Source organism: Eptatretus burgeri, chromosome 4, assembly GCF_056783735.1.
Source record: "Eptatretus burgeri isolate ZD-2024b chromosome 4, Ebu_testis_v1, whole genome shotgun sequence".
NCBI lineage: Eukaryota > Metazoa > Chordata > Myxini > Myxiniformes > Myxinidae > Eptatretus > Eptatretus burgeri.
In genome coordinates, this window is record NC_140964.1 from 44,750,955 (window position 1) to 44,778,922 (window position 27,968).

General features: G+C 44.5%; 1 protein-coding gene across 7 annotated transcripts in view; it reads left to right on the forward strand.

Moving 5' to 3' along the window:
• LOC147027941 (voltage-gated delayed rectifier potassium channel KCNH8-like) overlaps positions 1 to 27,968 on the forward strand; it is a 603,764-nt gene that overhangs the window by 150,896 nt on the left and 424,900 nt on the right. Inside the window, exon 1 of one of the 7 annotated variants that reach the window (XM_085877812.1) lies at positions 7,906 to 8,140. The exons of the other annotated variants lie outside the window; for them this stretch is intronic. Within the exon in view, the coding sequence (XP_085733938.1) occupies positions 8,032 to 8,140 (109 nt within the window). The 5' untranslated portion in view covers positions 7,906 to 8,031. Of the gene's footprint in view, positions 1 to 7,905; positions 8,141 to 27,968 lie in introns of those variants that run through there. 7 annotated transcript variants of the gene reach the window in all.

Below are 27,968 nucleotides of genomic sequence, written 5' to 3' on the forward strand. Positions count from 1 at the left end.
ATATATATATATATATATATATATATATATATATATATATATATATAAATCAATATATAGCATATTGTTGTTACTTCCGGTTTCTATATCTGTGGGATTTACTTCCTTCAGAACAGTCTCGTAACAAGGACTGAATTTTTTTATGGAACTGATGTGGATGCTCAGAAAAACTGAACACCCAAACAGGAGAATATTGAATTCAATGAAGCCTGTCAGTCATGACACCTGTTGAGCGAAATGGAAGTACAAGAAGAGCAATTTTCCATTGAAAGAAAGACATTTGCTTTTTCATGTCTTCATGACATCATGGTGCCAGCAATGATGTGTTGTGATTCATGTGTCATGAATAAGAGAGAATGATAATGAGAGAGGCAGGCAGCACCAAAGGTGACGGAGCGTGTGAATTGACAGTGGGCCAGTGGGATAATAATTAGACACAAGCAAGAGAATAAAGAGAGTGAGGGGGAGAGATGGAGGGATGGATAGGGACGGACGGAGAGGGAGACAGAGGAAGGGAGACAGGGAACACTGCCACTTGCAATTAAGAAGGTCTGGTTAGGAAGGGTTAATGGGGGCAGTAAAGATTGTGGGTAAAGATGGAGGTAGACACGAGGTGGTGGTGCACTGCCTACTTCTTTGCATGCAAATTTAATAATGAAGGAGCAGCTGATGGAGTAAAAGAAATGCTGCTTTACATTTTATCTCGATAAAGTTGACATTTCTTTGCAGTTGTTCTGCTAAACAAGTGAAATTATAATTGTTCCATTTTGCATGTTGTACCATTTACACATGATTGGCAGCTGGAGGTCGTAACCTCTCAATTAGCTTTATCATTACACTCTGTACTCTCAGCATAATTTCTGGACATGTTCTGAATTAATGCCTTCATAACTTCCAGTTCCAACTCCCACAGCTGTCAATGACCATTTCATTTTTATGGCTTCTCATTTTGGAAAGTGTAACATCACCAAATATACTACCAGCAAGCTTTGCATATCTGCTTATCACCTTGTCCTGGTGACTTTGCTTTGATGGCTGTGGTCTGTCTGGAAAGTGAGTGGACTGCAGTGAAGGCCTAAAACCCTTCAGAAGAGCCCTTGTAGACTCCATTGGCCGTTTGCGATGTTTACACCAAACTTTTTGGATGTTACACTGTCAAAAATCACACACTTTGCCTTTGGTTCCTGAATATGTTGTAGAAAGTAGGGCAGCTCTATAGTAAACGGCCTGTTCATGATTGCTTGATACACTACATAGCCAAAAGTGTGTGGACACCTCTTCTAAATCGTGGATTTAGCTATTTCAGCCACACCCTTTGCTGACAGGTGTATAACATCAAGCACACAGCCATGCAATCTCCATGGACAAACATTGGCAGTCAAATGGGCTGCACTGAAGAGCTCAGTGACTTTCAACGTGGCACCGTCATAGGATACCACCTTTCCAACAAGTCAGTTCATCAAATGTCTGCCCTGTTAGAGCTGCCCCGGTCAAACGTAAGTACTGTTATTGTAAAGTGGAAACGTCTAGAAGCAACAACAGCTCAGCCGCGAAGTGGTAGGCCACACAAGGTCACATAATGGGACCACCGAGTGCTGAAGTGCGTCGTGCGGAAAAATCGTCTGTCTTCGGTTGCAACACCCACGACTGAGTACCAAACTGACTCTGGAAGCAACCGTCAGCACATGCTCTGTTTGTCAAAAGCTTCATGAAATGGGTTTCCATGCCCGAGCAGCTGCACACAAGCCTAAGATCACCATGTGCAGTGCCAAGCATCAGCTGGAGTGGTGTAAAGCTCACCACCATTGGACTCTGGAGCAGTGGAAACACGTTCTCTGGAGTGATGAATCACGCTTCACCATCTGGCAGTCTGACGGACGAATCTGGGTTTGGCAGATGCCAGGAGAATGCTACCTGTCTGAATGCGTAGTGCCAACTGTAAAGTTTGGTAATGGAGGAATAATGGTCTGGGCTGTTTTTTAGGATTCGGGCTGGGCTCCTTCGTTCTGGTGAAGGGAAATCTTAAAGCTGCAGCATACAATGCCATTTTAGACGATTCTGTGCTTCCAACTTTATGGCAACAGTTTGGGGAATCCCCTTTCCTGTTTCTGCATGACAATGCCCTCGTGCACAAAACGAGGTCCATACAGAAATGGATTGTCGAGATCGGTGTGAAAGTACCTGACTGGCCTGCGCAGAGCCCTGGCCTCAACCCCATCGAACACCTTTGGGATGAATTGGAACGCCGACTGCGAGTCAGACCTAATCTCCCAACATCAGTGCCCGACCTCACTAATGCTCTTGTGGCTGAATGGAAGCAAATCCCCGCAGCAATGTTCCAACATCTCATGGAAAGCACAGATGCCAACCCTCCCTCCCGAAATTTTGATATTTTTGCACTGTTCACTAATCAGAATGTACTAGTATGAGAATTGAATGAAAAGCATCGTCTGCTACGTATAGCATGTGGTAACTCCATAACGTTCGCTGCTACCAAATTGTACGTAAAAAATTGCAAATTCAAATGAGGAGCAGCGAAACATTGGGTCTGGATCTCGCTTATGCGATCATGCACTGAGATTTAATGCATGCGGTATGTATGCACAGTGTATATGCATGCGATACGCTCACTGCATGCAGCTGGGCCCCGTACCAGCCCCCGCTAGAGTTCTACGAGTCGCGCTGCAGCTGTGGAACATCGACTTCGAAGTTACCGATGCTTCAAGCCCTCGATGTTGATTACGAAATGGCAGAAAAGAAGCTTACGAAGACCAAGAAATGGTCTCAGAAGTACAAGACCGAATACAGTCTCCAATACCCGTGTATTCGAAAGTCTGAAAGAGGAATTCATCATGCGTATTGTACAGTATGCAGCGTTGATATTTCAGTTGAGCACGGAGGTCGCGATGATATTCGGAAGCACGTTGGAAGCAAACGGCACACAGACATTGCAAAGGAGAGATCTTCGAGCACGAGTACCGGTACACTTCTGAATTATTTCACCAAACAAGGGACAAGCGAGGAAGAGGATGTTACCCGAGCGGAACTTCTCTTTAGTGGATTTATTGTGGAACATAACTTGCCCATATCAGTCTCGGATCATGCTGGACCTCTATTTCAAAAGATGTTTCCAGATTCAAAAGTTGCTTCAAAGTATGGATGTGCAAGAACAAAAACTTCAGCAATAATTGGTGAGTTGTCAAATGTTACTGCTTCATCTATTGCCGATATTGCTCGACTAGCTCCATTTAGCCTAGCTACAGACGGTAGCAATGACAGTGGTGAGGCCCAGCTATATCCTGTCCTGATTTCGTACTATGACAACAGTGCTGGGATTGTGAAGCAAGGTTTGCTAAGTTTGCCTGCGTGCAAACAAGATTCCACTGGAGAAAACATTTTCAAACTGCTTGATCATGAGTTCAGTGACAGGAAAATTCCGTGGGGAAATTGTTTCCTTTTGTGCTGATAATGCCTCTGTCATGGTGGGCAAGCACAAAGGAGTCGCTGCTTATATCCACAAACAAAATCCAGAGTGCTACATCATGGGATGCCCTTGCCATATGATGCACAATACGGCCAAGAAGGCGGCTCAGGCCTTACCCATTGAATTAGATGACTTTCTCATCGATATTTACTACTACTTGGACAAAAGTAGTAAACGCGTCAAAGGAGTGAAAGCACTGCAAGAACTCTGTGATGCCCCGACTCACAAGATTCTGAAGCATGTCGCAACAAGGTGGCTGTCCCTTGGTCAGTGCCTAGACAGGCTGATTGAACAGTGGGAGCCACTTCGCCTCTTCTTCAAAGAAGTACGAAGAAAAATGCAACCAACTGTAGCCAAGACTCTAACAACGAGCAAGAAGGACGGCACTGTATCTACTGCCAGTACTGGCACTGCAGGATCAAGCACTAGTGGAGCAGCATTCACCACTACCACTGCAGTATCTGCTGCGAAGAAGACAGCAGGGACAGCACCAAAACCAATGCTGAGAGCAGGTAGCATCACCGGCCCTTCATCACGTTCATCTACAAAGCAGATCCCTTCAGAGTCGAGAAAGACTGGGATAGTCCCATCTACAGGCAAAGAAGGACCCAAGTTAAGTTCTGCTTTTGCCAAATCACTTGATAGAAGCTCAGCAAAACCTTCGAATCAGAGGTCTTCTTCCTTGGCTGCACCTACCTCAAGCTCTCTCCTCAAACGTAAAATTGGATCTGGTACTACGAGTCTGACCTCTTCTGCTGGCAGTAAACGCAAGTGTGATCGCCCTGCGGCTAAGTGTACTACGAGTTCTACAACTAAAAGCGCATCTTCCTCAAACACTGTGCAGGAATCTAGAGAAAAACGTGTCAACAGGATGTTCTTGTCTCCACAAACAAAACTCTATTGTTTCTTCCTTCGATATGCTAACAAGCTTTTTGAGAAGGGGAATCTTCTGCTCCAAAGAGACGAACCCTGTATTCATCTCCTGCACTGAGAATTGAATGGTCTTCTGAAAGATATCTTCGTACGGTTTTTGAAACCATCGGTGTCATCGGTTGCTCTGGTAAATGTACCCTTCTCTGACAGAAATCATCAGAAGAATGATGAGGACCTCATGATTGGGAACGATGCCAAACTGTATATAAGGGAACAAAGGAGTCTCAAGAAATCCACCTTCACTCTGAGTGAGTCAGACATCCAAGGTTTCTTCAGTGCAGTTCGCTCATATTATGTGAAAGCCTGCAATTACATCTTCAAAACCTGGCCGCTAGATGATGAATTAGCCAAGCATGCTCAGGTGCTGGATGTTAAGCTACACCAAGAAGTGGGGTTTGACTGTGTGGAGTTTTTCATCAAGAAATTCCCCTGTCTGTTCAGTGGCGGTGATAGTGACATAGACAGTCTTGAGAGTGAATTCGCTCACTACCAGGCAGACGTCTCCATAGCTACAATTGCTACTGAGACAGTGAGAGTGGATGAGCAGTGGCATCGGATTTCACAGCTCACAGATCCCTGCACTGGTGCCAAGAAGTATCCTAATTTGAGCAAAGTGATGAAGGGAATCTTGGTCATTCCTCATTCGAACGCATCATGTGAGCGGGCACTCAGTCTTGTACGGAAGAATCATACTGAATTTCGTCCCAATTTGAGTGTCAAAACCCTGGAAGCTCTCTTAATTGAAAAACTAGCTCATAGCACCCCTTGCTACCAGAGAGAATACAGCAAAGACATAATCAGAAGGGCTAAAAGAGCCACACAGCTGTCACTCAGCAAAGCTGCCATGGAAAAAGCAAGCAGCAGTAGTACCAGCCAGTAAGGTAAGAAAAATATTGCTTCTTTTGTGCTTTTTGTTAATCTTTGATTGTCCCCTAACTTACTAATATTAACATACATGTAACATTAAAAAGTGCACAATTTTCCCCTTTTTTTGTTCAAAAAGTGGGAATTCTTAACATGTTAAATGCTCCAAAATAGGGCTCAGAGGGCACTAGAGAGTGTCTCGAACCCCAGAGCTTCCAGGGCCCTAAGGCGGGCCCTGGACCCCGCCGCAAGGGTCGAGCGCTCCGCGCTCGAGATGTGCGCTTCGCGCACATTATTTGGTGTCGGATTCAAATCCTCCCTAATTCTGATTTCCAAAAGTTGGCATCTCTGGGAAAGCCTTCCCAGAAGAGTGGAGGCTGTTATAGCAGCAAAGGGGGGAATAACTCCATGTTAATGCCATTGATTTTGGAATGAGATGTTGGATGAGGAGGTATCCACATACTTTTGGCCATGTAGTGTATGTCACGTACTTGTTCATGGTGGAATATTTTGTTTCTTAATCTGCTCATTAGACAAATGATATGCATTGCAGAAAATGTATTGTTGCGGAAATGGTTTCTCGGGCTTAAGATTGTATAACTTCGGAATAGTTGTTCACTTGGTACACGTATTAGCATAACAGCGTGGTAATTTAATTGAGATTAATGATTATGTGTCTATTTGTAAAGAAAGCTGTCATCTTCCCTTCAGAATGTTTGTGTCTTAAAGCACTTTTCCCTCAAAACCCATTTTAATATTCTATCCTTTGAAATAAGTCTTGTATGTGCTTTATAGAGGAATGTGGCATTGCAAACCTGAGGAGGCGCTAGTTTTGGTGTAAATACGAGAGTTTGTATCATTCGGAAAGAGGCGAGAGGGTCAGGGAAGCGATTTCTCCGGGATTTATGGCCAAACCATCAATTGCTGTGTGGTAGACAGGACGGGGGTGACATCGCAGAACAGAGTATCTTGGGTGCCTATATAAGGCCCACACACCCATGGTGGGGGCTGGAGTCGAGAAGGGGTCATGCCCCAGTCCGCATGTCCCAGTCCGGTTGGCCTGAGTCCACATCGGGCAGGGTCTGGTGGGAGTCCAGCCCAGGATGTGCGGGAAGGAGAGCCAAGTTGCATGACTGGCATGATCACTTTTTCCACCTCTCGCCTGCATGATAATCGGGGGGTTTCCCATCCGTGCAGCACACTCACCTACCCTGACCAGGCTGCGGAGCCATTCACTCTATAAAGACCCTAACGGTGCCCATATGGGTTGTTGCAGGTATTTCTGTCTTGTCCTTATTATGTTCCATCTACTGTGGTGTACATGAGGGCCTGCTAAGCATTAGTTTACGGAAGGCTCTTCCATCCGTATGAAACTCGAGACATGTATTTCGGCAACGGTGAATACGTTTGTATTTAAAATATTTGCATGTTTTCTGTTCTCCGTTCCCCTTTTCTTGAATACACACATGCATGGACTGGGTCTTGTTTGAGTTTTTCGAGTGACCACGATCGCAAAGCTGTGCAGGCTTACAAGTCCTACAAAGGACAGATTTAACGGGACGATTAGTATTCGAGTCCAAGTCTCACCCCTATAGAGCATGATGAACCGCTCCAAGTTGCCATTTTGAGTGACTTGGTTGGACGGAGAATTCGGTGTGTTGCTCAATTGACCGTGTTGCTCACAGTTGAAGGTCATTCAGGATCCAATGAACTAAATTGAGCGAGGTGAAGGTGTGATTAGGACCCTGATACGGCTCAGTGCGTCTGGGCTCATTGGCCAACGTGACCACCATAACAGTAGTTATCTTTTACAGACCTTTCCTCTATCATTTGACTTTTTTTCTTTCTTCCTTATTTCTGTCTTTACTTGTATTCCAATTTGGTCTTTCAACTTCTGCTTTCATTTCTACCTTTGCTTCTTTCTTTCTTTGCCTGGGAAATGTTTTGTTTCCAATACCCTTGTAATCATGTCATGGTGACCTTTGGTTTTAAGCTTGGGATATCCACCCCTGCCCATTCGCTCCAACCCCTTCCCCATCTCCATATAAATTTTATATTCACCATTTTGTCCAACTGATGAAGCTGTTAAGGTAGAAACGGTAAGCATTTCTTCTTGTATGACTGTGCAGTTTGTCCTCGGGGCCAAAGTGCACACGTGTATTCGTTTGACAAGCCATGTTATGACCATGAGCGTTGATCTTTGTTCTGAAGTATAATATGAGCTCAGATTTTTATGAATGTTTGGATTTTTAAGTCTGTTATAAAATAAAAACAGGCATTTATCAACCGAGGAACAGAGCTGTGTGGGAGGCAAATTTGTGGAAATTATTGTGACCATTGTAAACTACCACATTGCCCTTTTGGATGGTGTTCTATGGCAATGCCTTGTGGAGATCTCCCCTTTTCTTCCACCGAAACAAAAACCCAACTGTTGTTATTCCTGGTTTATCCAACACTGCTCCTATCCATATTGTGGGATTGTTGGTGTTCTGTGCATCTGTGGTACTGAAAAACGTGACTACTACTACTTTAACAAGCCCAATTATGCCCTCCCCTTCTTTCCCTCACCACTTCTTGTGGGATCAGCTATTGAAATCCTTTCACCCAAGCCTTTCATGAACCGGCTGGGCAGGTCTGACATTCGACCGCTGCTGTTTCTGGCAGGATTTTAGACTTTGTCTCAGGGTTCCAGTGATACATCATCCGCTCTCAGCGAAAGACACTGTGAGGTCTTTAACATCCATCAACTAATGCTAACAGACATGACAAGCGCCTTAAAGTCTTTCCGAGGGACGGCACAAGCACAACACCCTGTCTCCGAAGCTTTGTGCACAACAACCCAGACTAGACAGATTAAAGGTGAGTGTGCTACCTCTGCACTACATTTTCCGACTGAGAAAGGTGATAACCCGAAATTATTTTCATTATTATGCAGGTTGAATTTTTATTGACTCAAGAGGTATGTGTTTGTAGTCCTCAAGATGAAAGCAACTAACAAAAGCGTCGGCCTTTGTTGGCTCATATAAAAAGTACAGGTCAAGTATGTGTTTTGTCAGAAAGACCCCTTACATGGCATTGGTAGTCTTTTAGAGTAATAAGTGTGTACAACAACATTTTCTTCATTATAATGCCTCTTCATAAAATTATATAATATAATTATAATGCATTATATAGTGGTACTAGTGGAGCTCCGGCACTGAAAGCGTTGTTGCCCAATTTTGCCTTAATTATTTTCGAGCTATTGTTGACAGCAATTTATAACAGGGAAAGCAAGCACTGCGGTGTGAAAAGGCGAGAAAGCATTCGGTTGACAAGATGGATGCCCTGTGCAAATACAGGAACAGCTTTGCTGCAATTGCTTCATCAGCTCGAGGAGTCGGACTCGACTCGCCATTTTAGCTTCGTGACTTGAATGTCAACTCGGACCGACGACTTAGAAATTGAACTTTCTTTGAGACTTCGGATGTTCAATCGACGTGTGAACAAATATGAGGACAGAAAATAAGCAAACGACATGGCATGTTGCTGATGATTTAAGTCTTATACAAGAAGTGTGCTCATTGATGACTGATCAATGCGTTTTCCTAATGGACGTGTCATCCGCTTGACTCGACAATATCGGAGCCACCAACTTTAATATCCAGTCGTGATGCGCTCTATAAGCTCGAGAGTGAAGAAAGAGGATAGAATGAGAACGACTTCAAGGTTGCGGTCTAACTTTCATTCAGAGAGTGTTTGATGCATGGAATGGTTTCCCTGGAGGGGGTAGTGGCACCTGAACTGATGGAGGGATTCATACTGGAATTAGATGGGTATCTGGAACAATTGGGGATAGAGGGTGCATCGACATTGTAACTTGGGAAAAATGCCAGGGCCCGATGGGCCTCATGGCCTCCTCTTGCATTGAACATCCTTTTATTTCCTCTTGTTTTCTTTCTGCAGAAAGGTTTGAGTATTGATGTTGTGAAATTGTCACGTGATTCACCATTTGTTTGGGCATTAGTCAACGAGCTGTTTTCCACCAGGCGCGCGCGCGCGCGCGCGCGCACACACACACACACACACACACACACACACACACACACACACACACACACACACACACACACACACACACACACACACACACACACACACACACACACACACACACACACAAAAACACACACACAAAAACACAAAAACACACACACAAAAACACACACACACACACACACACGTAACATCACAGTCTGATAAATGAATGGACATTTTTACAGATGAACAACTGTGTAGTGACAGGAATAAAGCTCCATACACAAGCTTAATGAACCACTATGCAGTGAAATCCTGGGAAGCCTGGTGTTGGTTGAACGGTTAAGGTGGCTGGCTTGAAATCTTTGGGTCTTGAGTTTGAGCCTCCCGTTGTTTCCATTTAAATAACACCAGGTGGATTGACTCAGCTTGTCATCCTTCCGAGGTCAGCAAAATTAGTACCAGATTACTGGTAACAGGGACACTGCATCAGTGGCACAGCCACACTTCCAGAAATTATACAGCCAGCAGCTTCAGGCTACATACGAAACAACAAGAAGTGACCTCCTGTTCTCTCATATGCAGCAATTGCGCCGATGGTAGAGCATCATGGCTCAGGAACACAGGTGTGCCATGATGCAGTGCCACCTGTATGTCGTGGTCGGAATTCTGTAATTTGTTCCAGTGTGCCGGAGATAACTCTTCTCTGAAGGATAACGTGGGATATTTAACTCTTACCAACTAATGCGAGCAGATGAGCCCCAGATTTTTATATTTTCTTTCACAGGTATTGAGGCTTGTGAATGAGTAGACACATGATAGCACATGGAGAGTAAATTGTGACGAAAACTCAGCACAGGTGGAGTAAAGTCTGTCAGTACATTTTTTTAAATATTTTTTCTTTTTAAAAAACAAAACGATTAAACAAATTTATTTCATTTAATAGTGTTAAATCTTGTTTTTCATCTAATGCAGTATATGAAGCTCATTCTAATCACTGAATGACGGACTTACTGATATTAATGTTCGGTACCTTCCGGTGACGAAGAAAGCTGAAAGTTCACGTGTCAACGGACATTGAAGCCGACACACTGGGGAAAGTCACAGAACCGTGGGAAAGTATCCATGAATGAAAACGTACAGTGCCTTCATAAAGTATTCACACCCCTCGACTTCTGTCACATTTTGTTGTGTTGCAGCCTGAATTTAAAATGGATTCAATTAAAAAAATTGTCACTGATCTACACAAAATACCCCATAATGACAAAGTGTAAACGTGTTTTAGAAATCTTTACAAATTTATTAAAAATGAAAAGCTGAAATGTCTTTCGTCAATAAGTATTTAACCCCCTGAGTCAATACCTTGTCAAAGTGCCTTTGGCAGTGATTACAGCTTTGAGTCTTCTTGGGTATGTCTGTGTTAGCTTTGCACTTCTAAATTTGGGGATTTTCTCCCATTCATCCTTGTAGATTTGCTCAAGCTCTGTCATGTTGGATGTGGATTGTCTGTGAAAAGCAATGTTCAAGTCGTTCCATCGATTCTCAATGGGATTCAAGTCTGAGCTTTGGCTGGGCTACTCAAGGACTTTCACGTTCTTGTTCTGAAGCCATTCCAGTGTTGTTTTTGGCTGTACGTTTGGGGGTCATTGTCATGTTGGAATGTAAATCATTGCCACAGTTGAAGGTATTTTGCACTCTGAAGCAGGTTCTCTTCAAGGATTTGCCTCTTTTTGGCTCCATTCATTATTCCCTCCATCTTTGCAAGTCTCCCAGTCCCTGCCGCTGAAAATCATCCCCATAGCATGATGCTGCCACCACCATGCTTCACAGTGGGGATGGTGTTAGATGGTGATGTGCTGTGCTCTGTTTCCGCCAGATGTAGCGGTTTGCATATATACCAAAGAGTTCAAGTTTCGTCTCATCCGAACACATAATATTTGGCCTCATGCTTTCAGTCTTTCATGTGCCTTATTGCAAACTCCAGGCATGCTGTCATGTGCCTTTTTCTCAGGACTGGCTTCCGTCTGGCCACTCACCCATAAAGCCGAGATTTTGGAAGTGCTGCAGAGACTGGTGTCCTTCTGGCAGGTTCTTCCATCTCAGCCAAGGAACTCTGTAGTTCTATTAGAGTGGTCAGTGGGTTCTTGGTCTCCTCCCTGACCAAGGTCCTTCTTGCCCAGTTGCTCAGTTTGGTTGGACAGCCAGATCTAGGAAGAGTCTGGGTATTTCCATATACTTTGTCAATACTTTCTGATGTGAATACTTTCCGAGGGGTGTGAATACTTTCTGAAGGCGCTGGAAACAAATGAAAATAAATAAATGCAGTTGTGTGGCCCGGGACAATGTGGAAGCATGGTTCGCTCTTGCTTACAATGTGTAAGCATATACCCTGCTAGTGTCGTATATCATGATGTGAGAGATGGTGCATTATCCTTTTTTTCTATTTTATGTCATTTTTTATCACACTTAACTGCATGTGTTCCGAAGTGTAGTGCTGGAAATTACCAAAGCGAATTATATGCTTACTGTATTACACCTCATCGAAGTTCCACCCCTTTTGCGCAGTTGACGGGAGTGCCATTTTGTTTGTTTGACAAGCCAACCATCTGTGTGGATTTGTGTCATGTTTCTAGATTTTGCCGTACTCTCGTGGGTGCCACTAGATCAATCTGTACTGAAACCATAAGTGGTTATGTCTCGTCATCTAGTTCAGCTATGGGGGGGGGGGGATATATTTATCTATGGTTCCTTTTCAGTGCTCATAAACTGCACATAGAGAACCTCAAACTCAACTTCAAGACTCCTTGTTGTTTTTTATCAACCAATGGGATGCTGGGAGTGGAAAGTGGTTGGGGGAGGGGTGAGGTTTGCCCTGTACATGGTGTCAGAAGTGGGATGCATGGAGTATTTCCCCTCGTGACAGGACTGTCTCAAGACATCTGTGATTCTTGGTTTATGTATTCCAACTGTATGTGTGGGGACGCCATTTTGTGTGGATGACATTAATGTTTTGTTGTACTGTGAAAGGCAAGACTAACTGGACCTTTGATTCTGCCGATTGTGATGAACGGAACTAAAATGGGTAAAGAAGTATTTGTGGATTACTCTCGATTTTGTTGATTATCATGCTGTTTTTAGCTCGCCTGTTCGAAGAACAGAGAGCTATAGCGATACCTTCGGCGTGAGCATCAGTGTGAGCGTCAGCGCCAGCGTGAGCGTGAAAATGTTAAAAAATTTTGTGCAAGTTATTTTCTTTCTAATATTTTTATCTACCACACTATTTTTTACTGATTACAATATACAAATACATATATTGCTTTAAAATTATTGGGATCAGACCACTGCAATGCTTTATAAAATTTTTTTATTAGACCAGTCTTTTAAAAACGATAAATGTATAAACAGGTGAGCTTTGACACCACTCTGGTTGTAATTATTGTCCTGATTTGATGCTAAATTGTTTACACTCACCAAAAGTTACGATGGCAACTGGGGACAATATCACTGCATCTGCAGCTGAGTTACAACAATTCAGGAATCAGGTAAAAGAGCAGGATGAGGTCATTAAAGCCAATTGAATCTGCCGTTGCTCAGGCTGCCTCTGAGTATAAGCCGGTTGTTGTATTGCCCAGTCGAAAAATGGATGTGAATTTCGAGAAAGGCCTCAAAAAGTTGGTGACCTTGCTGTTAAAGAATGGGTGGCTGATGTTAAAAGTCATGTGGAAACACATTGTAGCAGCTTGTATTCTGAACCACTTGGGAGGTAATGCGAGGCAAGAGATACTGTAATAAGAAGGCGGAATGATGTAAAAGGGAAGCCAGATTGAATTTTCAAGATTTTTAAAAATCTGTTTTTGATGATGGCGATGACCTTCCAACCCTACAGCAAAAATTATATTATTGTGTACAGGAAAGAGAGGACCTTGTAACTTGTTCTTTGAAACGTGTTGATCTGTATGACAGGATAGTACAATTTGATTAATCTTTCAGGCTATCCAGAGAGGTAGCGCTGAAGGGCAAATTTTCTGCAGCTGTCGCTGAGCTTAGGAGACTGAACATGGAATACCGAAACCTAAAATTATTTGAGCTCTGAGAGCATGTGATTTGCTGGTGGCATATATCACCCAAAGTTTCGAAACCATAAAAGTCGTCATCTCCAACAAAATATCAGCTGGATACCAGTACCCAGGCTCATTCATAAGACATCAAGAAGAAACGACTATCATCACCCGTCCTGGAAACAGAAGCAGATTGAGCAGCTATTGGACCCATTTAAGTTTTATGGCGAATATAACTCTTATTGATTTGTCAAGGTTAGGAATAAGAAGGAGGGACGATGGTGCTGGACGTGTGCATCTCCTGGTCACATGAGGAGAAATTGTCAAAATAGGGATCTGGGAAAGCCAGAGTCCAAACTTTGTGATGATTTAAACGAAGAAGACCCACGGTCGAGAACGACACCGTGGGTTCACAGCTCTGCACAGGCTCGTTCTTCTCGAGAGCAATAGGGACATGTCCGGAGACTACTGTTGACGTGCAGGTTGTTGGAACGCGATGTTTGATGGACACAGGAACCCAGGTCATATTGGATATATCCATCATTGTCGTAATTTACTGGAAGCCCAATGCTCCGTATGCAAACATGCATTTTAATTCCTTTTCACCAAAATGATGCCGTATTCAGTAAATGGAATTCTACACGATCGAAGCAACAGCACCAACTTCAAAAATAGTGGGTTTATAGAAATGATGGCATTTAAATCAGCGAGAATGGTCTACAGAGGACTTTATCGGAATTTGGTGGCTGGCTATTCAAATTCGTGAGAGCCAACCGGAATATGTGAAAACCCTCGAGTGAAAGATTGCGCAACTCAATAAGATCCAGAATTAAACTACTGACAATAGCTTGCTGATATTAACACACTGATGTCAACACGTGAGGACTGACATGCAAACATTAACACACTGATACATGTCTGCATGCTTTTTCTTTCTCCCATGGTTGGGGTGAGAGCATCGTTTTACTTATTCAACTCTATAAGGTAATTTTTCCAATCTCGAAAGAAACTCAACCCCTCTCAGTGTCCTATTTCCCATGGTTCCGAGCGTGTTGACCAACTGCGTCTGTTTGTTGACATTTTCTACCATGGTAAGTGGCTTAATGATCCCGCTAGTGATCCTGTAAGTATCATCCCTGAATTGTGAATCTGCCGCATGCAGAGCATTAACTCGCTTATTTGCGTTTCAGTTGATGATGGATTTGCAAATGTAAAAGTAAATAGAACAAGAACTCTGATCTGAGTTGCACTTTGATTAGGAAATGCGATGACATAGTTTGATCTGTGACACCGGCTGAAATCCCTCCTGAAAGACTACACCGAGTGTGAAATAATTGTTTGTACTTCTTCTGATTTAAAAAAAGAGAAAACCCCAGTGTTTTTTTAAACTTAATTTTAATATTATATTGTTTTGTCTCTAAAGTCTAAGCTCATAGGAAGATCAGGAAGGTAACAAATGTGAGGGAAGAAACACAATGTCCATGTGGTGGAACAGCCAGTGGACGTGATGAGCAAGGGAATGAATGATGAAATGGAGGAACACAGTTGCCTGTGAATAAGAGAGGTGGGATGGGGGAAGGTTAATGGGGTAGAAAAGATCATGGGTAAGGGTGGAGGATGACAGCAGATGGTGGTGAGCTATAAACGGGCCTGATGCTCTTGGTGAGGGCCCTGTCACACCTTGATGTTTTAGCCAGTGTATGGCAAGGTATCAAAATGTATGTAAAACGCTGGCGTATGCTGAACTATTGATGTTTTTTTTGCAGTTTTGGACGTATGCATAACGTATTAGTAATGTACACAGAACGTTTCGATAACATATAGATAACTTATACCAACGAATGCTGAGCGTGTTGTCGGCATTCACAACTAAACCTATGCCCAACGATAGTCTAACTTATGCATAGCGCAAAGCAGCGTATCGCCGATGATCACGTGGCGTAGGCTATTGATAGGCTGCGGCTCGACGATTCAAATCAAAACCGCACTAGACATTGAAGTGTCAAGCCGCTGTCACACCTTGACGTTTTAGCCAGCGTATGCCGACCTATGAAAAATTTGCCGAATACGCTGGCACACGTCGAATACGTTGTGGGTAAGTTTTGTATACGTTAAGAGCACCCTGAAGCACGCTGGCATACGTCGTAGTACGCTGAGTACGTCGACAAATTTTCAGCATGTTGAAAATTTTTCTACGCACTCGGCGTATGACGCACGTTCCGCATACTCTGGCCATAAGTTGTACGCACGTTACGCGATCATTGACACACGTCGACACACGTTACTTGTAAGTTACTCATAAGTCGAAACACGTCGAGGTAATGGTTAGCGTCAGTGTTCCAGACTCTGGTTTTTTTTCTTCTTCGGTATGATGGTGATGTTGACACTTCAATTTCTAGTGCGGTCATTATTTAAATCGTTGAGCGGCAGCCTATTAATTGTATTATATTATAACCACACTAGAAATCGAAGTGTCAACATCACCGTCATACCGAAGAAAAAAACAAAAAACAAAAAAAACCAGGGAGTCTGGAACACTGACGCTAACCATTACCTCGACGTGTTGCGACTTATGAGTAACTTACAAGTAACGTGTGTCGACGTGTGTCAAAGATCGCGTAACATGCCTACAACTTATGGCCAGTGTATGCGGAACGTGTGAGTCATACGCTGGCATACGTCGAAAAATTTCAAGCATGGAAAATTTGTCTCACAGCTCGGCGTACTATGACGTATGCCAGCGTACTACCACGTATGCCAGCGTGCTCTTAACGTATACAAAACTTACCCATAACGTATTTGACGTGTGCCAGCGTATTCGGCAAATTTTTCATACGTCGGCATACGCTGGCTAAATCGTGAAGGTGTGACAGGGCCTTGAAGAGCAACGAAGGAGAGGAAGAGTGCAGTCAGCCTGGATTTTGGGAGTTTTACCAGGAAGAGGTTACTGGTACAGCACACGTGCATCCTTGGATGAGCTGATGAGTTGCTTCGTAATAATTGTCACCAGTTTGTCCATCTTTATGGACACCACTCTATCCCTACTGCTCTTTCTGACGTGGTGTTTGTGCAGCATGGTATGTTCACTCTTCCAATATGCTACGATTGCTGTCTACATCCAGCCTTTAAGATGTGAGGCTTGAATATCAGATTCCATGTGAACTATTCACAAAATCAAATTTGCCCCAAAGCATTATTCATTGGAGAAAAGGTATTTTCGGAATGAATGAAGCCAATATTATCAGAAGATTGCTTTTCAGAAGTTGATTAGTTGCCTTTACAAATGGCGTACCTGCAATTACAGAAACAAGCGAGGCAGCCCATTGTGGACATATTTATGAAATGCTTGTATAATTCGCAGAATGCCTTTCAAGTGGATGTACAACTCAGCAGGCTGTTTCCATGACAAATTAACCACATGGGATATGACGTTAAAAAAATACTGGTGCTTTATTAAGGATAAATCAGGAGAGCGCACACTGCAAGCATTCAGACAAACAACTGAAATTATACATTTGACAAGATCACAGCATTCCCAACCGATGAACGAATATTCCCTGACAGATGAGGAAATTCTGAAAAAGAAGAGTTGAATTTCACTTGACTCTTACTGCTTTGCAACCAGTGTTATAACCACAGAGCATGAAATACTTTGGAGGAACAAAGGAGATTTGAAAATACTTTGGGAATACTTTGGAGGAAGCTTAAATACTTAAGCCGGATTCACAACTACCGCTCGCACTTGATTGCCAATGCCAAAAGGCTGTTTCCATCACAAAGCAGTAAGAGTCAAGCGAATGTTGGAGTTGAAAGAGTCGAAAAAGAAGAGTTGAAAAATAATGTAGCTTAGTTTTCTTTCCATTCAAGCTTATCCACGTGAAAACTGAAGCTTGGTAATGATACACACAAGGCTAAACATTTGGACGCAGGAGCAGGCCATTTGGCCCGTCAAACTCGTGCTGCATCAGCACCATATCAATTCAGTCTCACATTTTACCAACTTAAATTCACTGTGGAAGGGTGCGTTGGTGGAGGAGTGAGGTTGAGAATAGTGGGGGCAATCACTGACTTTACCAGGGTGTTACAATTCTTTTAAAACTATAAACTAATTATGTGTTTTTGAATATATTTCTATATCTTATTCTTTTTCTAAATTTTTTTTTGGAGGGATGGGGGGGGGGCAGGGGGATTGTTTGTGGAAGGCATGAGGAAGGTGGTGAGCATGGTTGTAGGGTAAGGAACGAACAAACACAAACAGAGTCACCTTTTGACAAGACCCTCTTTCAGACAGCACCATCACTGCACAGGTATCCAATCACCGATCTATACCTTTGTTACCTACCATTCCTGCCAATGTCTACGTATCCCTCGATCCCTGATGCTTCCAGATATCTATCTCACTCAAATTAAAAACTATATATTGTTTCTGCTGTCACTACCTTCCCAGGGAAACCATCCCATTCGTACATTACTCTTCGAGTGAAAGACCCTTGTCTTACTGACGTCCCAACTCTTCTATTCTTTACTCTTTACTGTGGCACCTGTTCCTGTCACTGCCCATTCCGGTGAAGAACTCTTCTCTATTTATTTTTCTATACCCTTCATTATCTTAAACATCTTTATTAGATGCCCTCACAATCGCCACCTTTTTCTTTCAGCCACTCTCCTGATTGATACCTTTTGGCGTTGGCAATCAAGTGCGAGCGGTTGTTGTGAATCCGGCTTAAGTATTTAAGCTTCCTCCAAAGTATTCCCAAAGTATTTTCAAATTTCCTTTGTTCCTCCAAAGTCTTTCATGGTCTGTGGTTATAGCACTGCTTGCAAAGCAGTAAGAGTCAAGCGAAAATGCTCGTCTATAACTGCAGCAGCAGCCCCTCAACACTCGGTGCTCAACCAGGACAAAAGATTTTGAATTCGATGAGGTAGCTACTTTTGCAATTTATTTATTTCAATTTTTCATGTCTGAATGGGGCTGGTAGGATAGCTGAGAGGTCTGTGCACCTACTGATGAGCTGTCAAGTCTGGGTTTAAATCTCGACCCAGATAGAAACTGTCAACCTGGTGTTTTGTATGCAGGATGATCCATCAATGTGTGTATCGTCCATAAGTCGGTCGACCCATCTGCAAACACTGGTCGTTGGTGGACTTTAAGGTTTCCATGGTGTCTTTCACGAAGAGTAGGCAAGCTATCACCACCACCCTCGACAAATTACACATTCCTGCCCTGACTGACTGCTAAGAAGGCAAAGGAAACCACCCAACATAACATTTGCCAGGTAACTGCTTTGGTAGAACCAACACTGTCAATCGTCCAGTACATTTGATTGATTGACTGTCCGTCCACATGACAGATTGCACAACTGAGTTCCATCTGCTCCAAGGAACAACATTCTTCACGATGCAGTCAGTGCCCCCCATTAGCAAATACACGTTTCACTAATCTGCAGACAAATACAATTTCATCAAGAATCGTCTCTTCCAAATTATGGGCAAAATGTATCTACACAAAAGGATCACCTTGCCATTGCTAACATGCCTTAATTATATAACAACCATGATGGTTTGGTGATTGAATAACTCCTTCAAGTTTCACGAATGTCGAGAGAGAACAAATCAACTCGTAAAGCCCAGGTCTGGCTTACCTCACGTACAATCATTTTTTCCGTTGTTTCACAATGTCCCTGTCTTGTGTTTAGTTCATGTGGAACTTCCTCCATGCTGTCCATATCACGTATTATCTATTTATCTCGTCCTTCGACTGCACAGCTGCCAACGTCCACCTAATGCTGTGATGAAATTTATAGTTTGCATCACTTTTATTACCCACACCAAAACCCATTTTTTGCACACAAAGTCGAGATTCATGGAAGATGAAGAACACAGGACAAAACAGCGAAAACACAGTGGAAATCCTGAAAACACAACAACAGCAGGGTAAATGGACACTTGGAGGAAAAATGAGAGTGAAGGGAGGGGAGGAACACAGAAATACAGAGCTGATATAAAGTCCACACCCCCTTTCAAAATTTTCACCTTTTGTTCCCTTATAGCCTGGAATTAAATTTCATTAAATGAGATTTTTTTCCCCACCGTTGTTTACACATGGTAACCGACAACGTCCAAGTGAAAAACAAATTCCACAAATTTCAGAAAATTGATTCAAAATACAAAACTACTTCCGACTTCTGGGTTTGGACTTCTGGGTTTTGACTTCCGGTTCTGGGTTTGGAGAGTTGGCAGATCTCCTTGGGGGCTCCCTGCTGACGATCTCAAAGTTAAGTGTCCGGTCGTTATCTGTCCAGTTTTAACTGTTTATTTTCTCACCGAAATGTTACTGTGTTCCGAGTTTGGTTTTGTTAAAAAAAAAATCATGCTATTTTGTGAGATTTCGTCAAACTTGTCTGATTGGGTGTTTGAGGCCTATCCTTGAGGCTTGAGGCCTACCCTTTGTTCCTCTCGGTGTATGATCGTGTTTATTTGTTTTTTTCTCCCCATGATCTTCAATTTCGATCTTTCCCACTTTCTTAACGTCCCCCATCCCTCCCAACTAATCACTTTATTCTTATCTTTAAAAAAAAAAATAAAAAAAACCCGACCGTTCTCCGATTCTTCTTCTTTCTCTTCTTCTTCTTCTTCTTCTTCTTCATCTCCTCTTCTTCTTCCTCCTCTTCTTCCTCTTTTTTTCTACAATTCCATGACGTCATCTGTGGAAAACTCTCTCAAACATTAATAATAATAACAAAAACGATCTCTTATAATGCTTCATCTTCCTCTTTCACACATGTGGTTCTCTTAACTGAATCATAATGCACTACTCTTCCACTATTTATACAGACTGCTGTCAATTCGACCTTTCCTTCATACCTTGCCTAAAAAATCCAAGTGTTACAGCGTTTCTTCTCTCCATTCTCTGAATTCACCTTTATTGCATCCATCAAGAAATGTGTTAAATCGCATAACTGACCTAAAACTTTAAAAAACCCCAGTTTGCTATGAATGTTCGCTTTCCAACAACCATTCTTTTTTTCCAACTTCAGTGCCAACTCACTCCTCTCACCCCTCACTCTCAAAGCAACCATCACACTCTTCTCCCTCCAAGCCTCCCTCTCACCTCTCTAAAAAACTCCCCCCTCACCTTTCTCCCTCCATTTATCCCCCTCACTCATCCTTCCCAAAGTTGCCCCCCTCCCATCCACAAAGCTGCCTCCTTCCACTGCCCTCTCACCTCCATCTCTTCAAATCCTCAACTGCCTTCTTCTCCCTTTCTTGTCCCCCCTCTCCCCCAGCACCACAGAGCCTTTTCTCCTCCTCATTCGGCCCCCTCCGCGAGCTATTCGACCATCCCCCACACTCTTTCAACAAGCCTCCTTACACCCCCCATCGTCGCTTGTCCTACCCTCCCCCTCCCCCCCACCCTCTGCACCCAAAGCCTCCTCCCCAACCTCTTCATTAAAAGTATGGACCTCAAATATTCGGGGCCTTCGCTCAAACCTTTCAGATATTTCCATACAGGTTGCCACTTACAAACCAGACATAATCTGCCTAACAGAAACTTTCCTCCCCCAAGACGTGTCTGACTCCCAAGTATCTCTCCCTGGTTACTCCCTCCTCCGGTTTGACAGACCTGAGCCTCGCCCTGATGGAGGGGTTGCTCTCTTCATCAAAGACTCTATTCCTCACTCTCCATGCACTGCCCTCACTCCCCCACACCCCCAGGAATACCTCTGGCTACGGTTTTCCTCCACTCCCACCTCATGTTTATATGTGTACTGTACCGTCCACCTAACATTGATGACTTCATCTACACCTCACTATCTGAATACATGGACCAACTTCTATCTTCTCATCCAAACTCTCTCTTCCTCGTATGTAGCGACTTCAATTGTCATCATGCCAGTTGGTGAGGTGTGGGTACCTCTCTCACCTGTTATGGCACTTCAGCAAAAGCTTTTTGCGACTCATTGGGAGTGACTCAATAGGTAAACTTCCCGACCCGGATCTCAACCATTGGTACTCCATCTCTTCTGGATCTGATTTTGACAAATTTCCCTGACAATATCTGCTGCTCTTTCTCTGCTCCAATCGGTTCTTCTGACCACGTCCTTGTCAAAGTGGACATCTCTCTGGCAATCATCACTTCCGGTTCCGGTTTTGAGCGGCAAGAGGTCTCCTTCGGGGCTCCCTGCTGATGTTCTCAAAGTTAAGTTCCGGTTGTTATTTGTCCCGTTTTAACTGTTTAATTTTCTCACCTACATGTTAATGTGTGTTCCTAGTTCGGTTTTGTTTCAAAAATCGTGCTATTTTGTGAATATTTTTGTCGACGTTCTTACCTGGTGTTTGAGGCCTAGTCCTAGGCTTGAGGCCTACCGGTTCCACTCGGTGTTCGATCGTTTTTTTTTTGTTTGTTTTTTCTCCCCATTACCTTCAATTTCTATCCTCCCCATTACCTTCAATTTTCATCCTCCCCACTTTCCAAACATCCCCCATTCTCCCAACTAATCTTTCTTATCTCAAAAAAAAAAAAAAAAATTAAATAAAATACCCAACAACAACAACACCAACACGCTCACCTTCTCCCGATTCTGCTACTTCTTCTTCCTCTTAACTTCCTCCTCGTCTTCCTCGATTTCTTTTTTTTTTTACACTTCCATGACCTAATCTGTTGAACTCTCTCATACATTAATATTAACAACAAAAACGATCTTATAATGCTTCATCTTCCTCTCTCACACATGTGGTACTCTTTACTGTTTCACAATGCACTACTCTTCTGCTATTTTAACAGACTGCTCTCATTTCGACCTCTCCTTCATTCCTTGTCTAAAAAATCCAACTATTACAGCGCTTCTTCTCTCCATGCTCTGAATTCGCCTTCATTGCATCCATCAAGAATTGTGTTAAATCGCATCTCTGACCTAAAACTTTTAAAAACCACAGTTTGCCATGGATACTCGCTTTCCATCAACCATTCTTTTTTTCCAACTTCAGTGCCAACTCACCCCCCTCACCCCTCACTCTCACTCTCAAAGCAACCATCCCACTCTTCTCCCTCCAAGCCTCCCTCTCACCTCTTTCAAAAATTCCCCCTCACCTTTCTCCCACCTTTCATCCCCCTCACTCTTCCTTCTCCAAGTTGCCCCCCTCTCATCCACCAACCTGCCTCCCTCCACTGCCCTCTCACCTCCATCTCTTCACTCCACCTCCTCAAATCCTCAACTGCCATCTTCCTTGTCTCTTGTCCCCCCTCTCTCCCAGCACCACAGAGCCTTTTCTACTCCTCATTCGGCCCCCTCCCCTCGCTATTCTGCAATACCCCACACTCCTTCAGCAACCCTCCTTACCTCCCCCTCGTCCCTCGTCCTACCCTCCCCCGCCCCCTCCACCTCCTGCACCCAAAGCCTCCTCCCCTACCTCTTCATTAAAAGTGTGGACCTCAAATATCCGGGGCCTTCGCTCAAACCTTTCAGATCTTTCCATGCAGGTTGCCACTGACAAACCAGACATTATCTGCCTAACAGAAACTTTCCTCTCCCAAGACGTGTCTGACTCCCAAGTATCTCTCCCTGGTTACTCCCTCTTACGGTATGACAGACCTGAGCCTCGTCCTGGTGGAGGTGTTGCTCTCTTCATCAAAGACTCTATTCCTCACTCTCCCTGCACTGCCCTCACTCCCCCACACCCCCAGGAATACCTCTGGCTTCGGCTTCCCCTCCACTCCCACCTCATGTTTATATGTGTACTGTACCGTCCACCGAACAGTGATGACTCCATCTACACCTCACTCTCCGAAAACATGGACCATCTTCTATCTTCTCATCCAAACTCTCTCTTCCTCTTATGTGGCGACTTCAATTGTCATCACGCCAGTTGGCTAGGTGTGGGTACCTCTCTCACCTGCCATGGGACATCAGCAAAAGTTTTCTGTGACTCATTGGGACTGACTCAATCGGTCAACTTCCCGACCCGGATCTCAACCAATGGTACTCCATCTCTTCTGGATCTGATTTTGACAAATTTCCCTGACAATATCTGCTGCTCTTCCTTCGCTCCAATCGGTTCTTCTGACCACGTCCTTATTAAAGTGGACATCTCTCTGGCTGTTATCAGAGAACCACCTCACCGCCGTCGAGTCTGGCATTTCACTCAAGCCGACTGGCAGGGTCTCCGAGCAGCCATCAAACTTACAGACTGGTCTCCTATCACTACTTTCTCAAACATCAACTCATCCTGGGAATTCTTTCAAAGAAACTTGCTCTCCCTCATGCACAGATTTATCCCCTCTCGTGTTCAGTTGTCTTACCCTTCCTCCCGCCCTTGGTTTACTGAAGCTTGTGGCGAGGCAGTTGTCCTGAAACAACTTGCCTTTGCCTCATGGAAAGCAAACCCAACTGAGGGCAATCGCAGTTCTTTCCACAAAGCTCGGAACAAGTGTGTATCTACCCTCAGGAGAGCCAGAAAACAACATCTTTCTCATCTCAAGTCTGAACTCTCAAACCTCTCTCCCTCCTCAAAATCCTGGTGGCGTTTAATCAAATCTGTTTCTGGTGTATGTTCCCCCTCCATCCCCTCCCTTACCTCAAATGGCCGCACTGCTGATTCCACACGTGATAAAGCTGAATGTCTAAACTCGGTGTTTGCAGCTAAATCTTGTGTCCTAAACCCATCACTATCTCTACCCACCTTACCCAGTCGCACCCAACTGTCCCTGGACTCTGTATCCTTTTCTCCTGACAAGGTGGAGAGCTTGCTTTCAAACCTCGAGTCAGATTCTGCAACCAGTCCAGACGGCATCAGCCCACGTGTCCTCAAAGCCTGCTCTTCTGCTCTTGCTCACCCTCTCTCTGTTCTATTCACCCTCTCATTTTCCCAAGGTCATCTGCCATCTGCTTGGAAATCTGCTAACATCACTGCCCTGCATAAAAAAGGTGCAAAAACAGATCCCTGTAACAACAGACCAATCAGCCTTCTCCCAATCATCAGCAAGGTTATGGAATCCATCATCGCTTCAGACATGAAATCCTTCCTCTTCTCCAATGGCTTGATTTCCAATCATCAATTTTGGTTTCAGACCAGGTCACTCTACCCTGGATATGCTGCTACTGCTCTCCCATCAATGGATGGAGGTCCTCAATGCCAGACAGGAAATCCGAGCCGTATCCCTGGACATATCACGTGCTTTTGACACAGTCTGGCACCCTGCCCTACTCACCAAACTCTCTTCCCATGGTATTCAAGGCCATCTCCACTCATGGCTCGCAGACTTCCTCTCCTGTCGCAGTCAACGTGTGGCCCTAAATGGAGTTCTTTCATCCCCTCTTCCTGTGCAGGCTGGAGTTCCTCAAGGTAGCGTTCTGGGCCCTGTTCTTTTTCTGGTTTTCATCAATGATCTCTCGGACTCTCTGGAAAATCCTCTATTTCTCTTTGCCGATGACTCCACCCTCTGCCGTACCATCTGTCATCCCTCAGACCGGCAAGCAGCAGCTTCTTCGCTCACTGCAGATCTGGATAAAATCACAAACTGGTCCAACAAGTGGAACATGTCTTTCAATCCAGACAAATCTCACACTCTCACTATGTCTCTTCGAAAGGACCGTTTACAAAACCCCCCCATCCACTTTCTCAACAATCCTCTGGAAGAAGTCTTTTCTTTCAAGCTTCTGGGTCTCACTATCTGCCATGACCTTTCCTGGGAAAGTCACATTTCCAACCTTGACTCAAAAGCCAGTCGCCGACTTGGAATCCTCCGTCGTGCAAAGTCCTTCCTCGGCCCTCTTGAGCTCCTGACCACTTACAAAGCTTTTGTCCGTAGCCTGATGGAGTACTGCTCTCCCCTCTGGGCTGGTGCTCCTGCCTCCCACCTTTCTCGACTTCACGCTGTCGAAACCAGGGCTTTTAAGATCATTTGCATCTCCCGCAATGAAGCTGAGTCTTTGGGCCTCTCACTCAATCACCGCAGGTTGGTCGGTGGTCTTTCTGTCTTCTACCGACTCCTCTCCAGCCTTGCCCCCCCCCTGCTCTCTCTGCGATTTGTCCCAACCACATTTCCACAGGGCGCTCAAGGTCCGCCAACAACCCCCTTCTGGTAAAACTACCAAAATCACGAATCACTGCTCATCTTCACTCTTTCATTGCTCTTTTTTCCCGCCTTTGGAATAAACTTCCTCACTCTATTCTTTCCCATTCTTCCCTCCAGGCTTTCAAAACAGCTGTTCACCACCACCTCTTATCTTCCCCCATCCAAATCCTCGATCTTTTCTACCCCCGATAATCCACCCAAGCCCACTTCCTTCAATTCTCCTGCTTTCCTTCCTGAAAGTCCCTGTAATGTCCATCTTCTCCTCGCCATGTTCCCCGTCCCATCCCCATCCCTCTCCCTTCCACAGTTCACCTGTGTCTGTTCCCCAATGTTTTGTCCCTTCCACTCCCGCCCCTCTTGTCTCATGCCTCCTTGCTGTGAGTTGTGTGTTTGCTCTCATACGAGCCTCGACCAAGGTATACAAAAAAAAAAAAAAAAAAAAAATAATTATCAGAGAACCACCTCACCTCCGTCGAGTCTGGCATTTCACTCAAGCCGACTGGCAGGGTCTCCGAGCAGCCCTCAAACTTATAGACTCGTCTTCTATCGCTACTTTCTCCAACATCAACTCATCCTGGGAATTCTTTCAAAGAAACTTGCTCAGCCTCATGCACAGATTTATCCCTCTCATCTTCAGTTGTCCTACCCTTCCTCCCACCCTTGGTTCACTGAAGCTTGTGGTAATGCAGTTTTCCCGAAACAACTTGCCTTTGACTCATGGAAAGCAAACTCAACTGAAGGCAATCTCAGTTCCTTCCATAAAGCTCAGAACAAGTGTGTATCGACCCTCAGGAGAGCCAGAAAACATCTTTCTCATCTCAAGTCTGAACTCTCAAACCTCTCTCCCTCCTCAAAATCCTGGTGGCGTCTAATCAAATCTGTTTCTGGTGTATGTTCCCCCTCCATCCCCTCCCTTACCTCAAATGGCCGCACTGCTGATACCACACGTGAAAAAGCTGAATGCCTAAACTCGGTGTTTGCAGCTAAATCTTGTGTCCAAAACCCATCACTTTCTCTACCCACCTTACTCAGTCGCACCCAACTGGACTCTGTGTCCTTTTCTCCTGACAAGGTGGAGAGCTTGCTGTCAAACCTCGACTCAGATTCTGCAACCGGTCCAGACGGCATCAGCCCACGTGTCCTCAAAGCCTGCTCTTCTGCTCTTGCTCACCCTCTCTCTGTTCTATTCACCCTCTCATTTACTCAAGGTCATCTGACATCTGCTTGGAAATCAGCAAACATCACTGCCCTGCACAAAAAGGTGCAAAAACAGATCCCTGCAACTGCAGACCAATCAGCCTTCTCCCAATCATCAGCAAGGTTATGGAATCCATCATCGCTTCAGACATCAAATCCTTCCTCTTCTCCAATGGCTTGATTTCTGATCATCAATTTGGTTTCAGACCAGGTCACTCTACCCTGGATATGCTGCTTCTGCTCTCCCAACAATGAATGGAAGCCCTCAATGCCAGACAGGAAATCCAAGCCGTATCCCTGGACATATCACGTACTTTTGACACAGTCTGGCACCCTGCCCTGCTCACCAAACTCTCTTCCTGTGATATCCAGGGACATCTCCACTCATGGCTCGCAGACTTCCTCTCCTGTCGCAGTCACTGTGTGGCCCTAAATGGAGTTCTTTCATCCCCCCCCCCTTCCTGTCCAGGCTGGAGTTCCTCAAGGCAGTGTTCTGGGCCCTGCTCTTTTTCTGGTTTTCATCAATGATCTCTCCGACTCTCTGGAAAATCCTCTGTATCTCTTTGCTGATGACTCCACCCTCTGCCGTACCATCGGTCATCCCTCAGACTGGCAAGCAGCAGCTTCTTCACTCACTGCTCATCTGGATAAAATCACAAACTGGTCCAACACGTGGAACGTGTCTTTCAATCTGGACAAATCTCACTCTCACTATGTCTCTTCGAGAGGACCATTTAGAAACCCCTCCCCCCGCCCCCCATCCACTTTCTCAACAATCCTCTGGAGGAAGTCCTTTCTTTCAAGCTTCTGGGTCTCACTATCTGCCATGACCTTTCCTGGGAAAGCCACATTTCAAACCTCGCCTCCAAAGCCTGTCGCCGACTCGGAATCCTCCGTCGTGCAAAGTCCTTCCTCGGCCCACCTGAGCTCCTGACCACTTACAAAGCTTTTGTCCGTAGCCTGATGGAATACTGCTCTCCCCTCTGGGCTGGTGCTCCTGCCTCCCACCTTTCTCGGTTTCATGCTGTGGAAACCAAGGCATTTCGGATCATTGGCATCTCCTGCAATGAGGCTGAGTCTTTGGGCCTCTCACTCAATCACCGCAGGTTGGTCGGTGGTCTTTCTGTCTTCTACCGTCTCCTCTCCAGCCTCGCCCCCCTGCTCTGTCTGCGATTTGTCCCCACCATATTTCCGCAGGGCACTCAAGGTCCATCAACAACCCCCTTTTGGTAAAACTACCAAAATCACGAATCATTGCTACCCTTCATGCTTTCATTCCTCTTTTTTTCTGCCTTTGGATTAAACTCCCTCACTCTATTCATTCCCATTCTCCCCTCCAGGC